This window comes from Leuciscus leuciscus, assembly GCF_965113295.1.
Source record: "Leuciscus leuciscus genome assembly, chromosome: 14".
NCBI classification, from domain to species: Eukaryota; Metazoa; Chordata; class Actinopteri; order Cypriniformes; family Leuciscidae; genus Leuciscus; species Leuciscus leuciscus.
In genome coordinates this window covers 1,663,925-1,666,787 of record NC_138738.1, presented here as the reverse complement: position 1 = coordinate 1,666,787, position 2,863 = coordinate 1,663,925, and the positions used below count along the sequence as shown (strand labels likewise).

Below are 2,863 nucleotides of genomic sequence, written 5' to 3'. Positions count from 1 at the left end.
TATTTTTGTGGAAACTGTGACACATTTTATTTTTCAGGTTTCTTTGATGAAAAGAAAGTTCAAAAGAACAGCATTTATTTGAAATATAATCTTTTGATCAATTTAATGCATAGGAACAAGTATTAGTTTCTTTCAAGAAATAAAATCGTACTGACATCAAACTATTTTGAACGTTAATGTATATAAAAACGATCGTAAAATAAATGGTTAATTCCTCAGAGCACACTTTATATCCAGTTTAAATAGATTATACCTGCAGAATAAATTATATTAATGCATTTTAATTATAGCAAAGCCAGTGTTCGTTCTCTGCATGTATTTAGGTCGACCTAAGACAAAACACACACTGACTCACCATCAAGTAGGTCACGGATCTTATCCATGTAGATTTCAAAGTAGGAAACCTTGAGAGAGAAACGAGAACGGCTAATGATGTGGAATTATCTGAACGCTTTTCATTTCCTCACTAGAAAACAATAGGATCTGTAATAGGCTTTTTTATTCAGTTGTCTTCGCACCTTAATGTGGAACTCCAGGTTTTCATCCATGATGTAGATGTGGTTAAAGATGTCTTCAGCAATCCTCGGGATAATTCCCCTTCCGTCAGGATCGTGCAGCTTTCCCTGATGGAGAAAGAAATAAGCACATTTTAAGGCGAGACACTACAGGTGAATAGGGTAAAAATTTTAACTAGCAGATATCACCATAAAACTTTCCCAGTTGATTATCTACATTAAGATGAGAAAAAAATGTATTTCTGTAATTTAATGTTTAAATATGCAAATTAGACAATATCTAATTAAATATGCGCTAATTTGCATATATTTAAAAAAACGAAATCTGAGTATTGGATAAAGCCAGGTTAAAAAATATTTTTTCATTGTGTTCACATATTAGATGTGGAAAAAATTACAGAAGGATTTATGGATATCTACTTTTGTTATCCTGTAAATCAGAATATACTGTCAATAGCCTTAAAAATATTATTTTCGCCATGTTTTTTGGAATAAAATGTTATATAAATCAGGCTAGGAATAATATATTTACAAATCACTCTGTAAATGTCTTCATAATATAACTAGGTACAAGACTGGAGAGTTTGGTGTATATCGGTGCGACTGAAGTGGAGATTTCGGACTTGGAGAATGAGAGAAAAGTCATTTTGAGAAAACGGGCTTTAAAGATTTATCATCAGCCAATGAGATTGCGCATTCAGCCCTTTTACTTTCACGATTGGTTGCTGATAAAAAGGAAATGACCATATTTGGATCCGACAGCATTGTACAGGAGAGAGAGAGCTATCCAGCGGTGTGTGTGATGACAGGGAGCAGACAGAGATCGCGGAGCAGCGGGAGGATTTACAACGACAACTTTTGTTGAATTCATGAGAAATTGATGACATGACAAGATGACATGTTATTGAAGTAAAAAATATCCCAAAATCTCAAAATTGACAAGTAAAAAAAACCCGATGTTTTTGTCTGCCGTGTCTCGCCTTAATGTGCAAACATCTGCTTATGTGTTTCACAGAGATAGATAGTCATGTGGGTTTGGATCCTGATTTGGTATAGTTTCTTCAATAGTGAGTAAACAGAAGCAGTTTTACCTCCATTGTGTAGGTTTTACCAGAGGATGTTTGTCCGTATGCAAAGATGGTGCCGTTGTAGCCGTCCAGAACATCTGTGGGCAAAAGAGATATTTGGACAATTATTTACAGTATATATTATTGAAGAATCGATGTCGATCTTTGACTCGCGTTCATACACACTCACCTTTAACGATCTGTTTGGCACAGGTGTTGTACACTTGCTCCTGCGTGCAGTTCGTTGGAAAGACTTTATCAAAAACATACGGCTTCCCCTGAAAGACACCGACACACACACTTATGAACAGACTGACGTGTGCAGCTTTATGATCAGTTTACAGCTTTTCTCAGTCGCTTTGGTGCATTTCTCAAATCATCCTTAATATTTGCAAAGAAGTATGAGCATTCTCAAAACAATTACTCACTTACTCAAAATCTTTAGTTCAAGTATTTATGTCAATGAACATCTCAGTGCCATCAGAATGAAAAGTCCTTGTGTCATTGTTCCCAAACAAGATAGTCTAAATGCTTAGTCATGTTGTCAATAAAACACTGCACTCTGTGAGTATTCCCTGATGTAAACTATGACAACAGTTTGGATGACAGTCACTGTATCGAAATGTACAAAGCTGCGCTTCTTCTGTATGCCATATATCCATTTCAGAAGTACACATTTACACACTACTGTACGAGAGTTATTGATTGAAAGAGACTGCAGGATTCACATTTACACTTTTACTAGTGATCTGACAAAAAAACAACATTACAATATTATTGTGATATAGAAAAGGAAAAGAAATAGGAGCACAAAGGTGAAAATACAACATTAGAAAGGCAAACACAGGAAAGACACTTAAAGTAATTGGTAAAGATTGCCTCAACTCACATCACTGGCTTAGAGACAAGACGGATGGATGGATAGATATTTATAAAGTGAAACAGTTTGAAAACACCTCACAAACACATGACATGCATGAAATAATATGTAACACACGGAAGCTTTGCCTGTTATAATTAAACATGAAAGCAATTAGAGGTGAAGCAACACACTGCAACACACACACACTTCACATTAATCGCTTCAGTCAGTAATTAGTCCCATGAGCTTTAATTGATCCTCAGAAGTCTACAGAGCAGAAACACAAACACACACACACCACACACACACACACACAACACACACACACACACACACACACACCACACACACACACACACACACACACACACACACACACACACACACACACACACACTCACGCACACACACACACACAC

The 2,863-nt window shown here is 36.1% G+C and overlaps 1 protein-coding gene across 4 annotated transcripts in view; it reads right to left on the bottom strand.

The window, feature by feature from the left end:
* The window catches only part of kif5ab (kinesin family member 5A, b), a 54,190-nt gene that overhangs the window by 32,540 nt on the left and 18,787 nt on the right, over positions 1-2,863 (bottom strand). For all 4 annotated transcript variants that reach the window (XM_082136364.1, XM_082136365.1, XM_082136367.1 and 1 more), the window contains exons 2-5: positions 1,773-1,860; positions 1,607-1,680; positions 519-623; positions 356-404 (exon numbers count right to left, since the gene is read on the bottom strand). In XM_082136364.1, the coding sequence (XP_081992490.1) occupies positions 356-404; positions 519-623; positions 1,607-1,680; positions 1,773-1,860 (316 nt within the window). The remainder of the gene's footprint in view (positions 1-355; positions 405-518; positions 624-1,606; positions 1,681-1,772; positions 1,861-2,863) is intronic.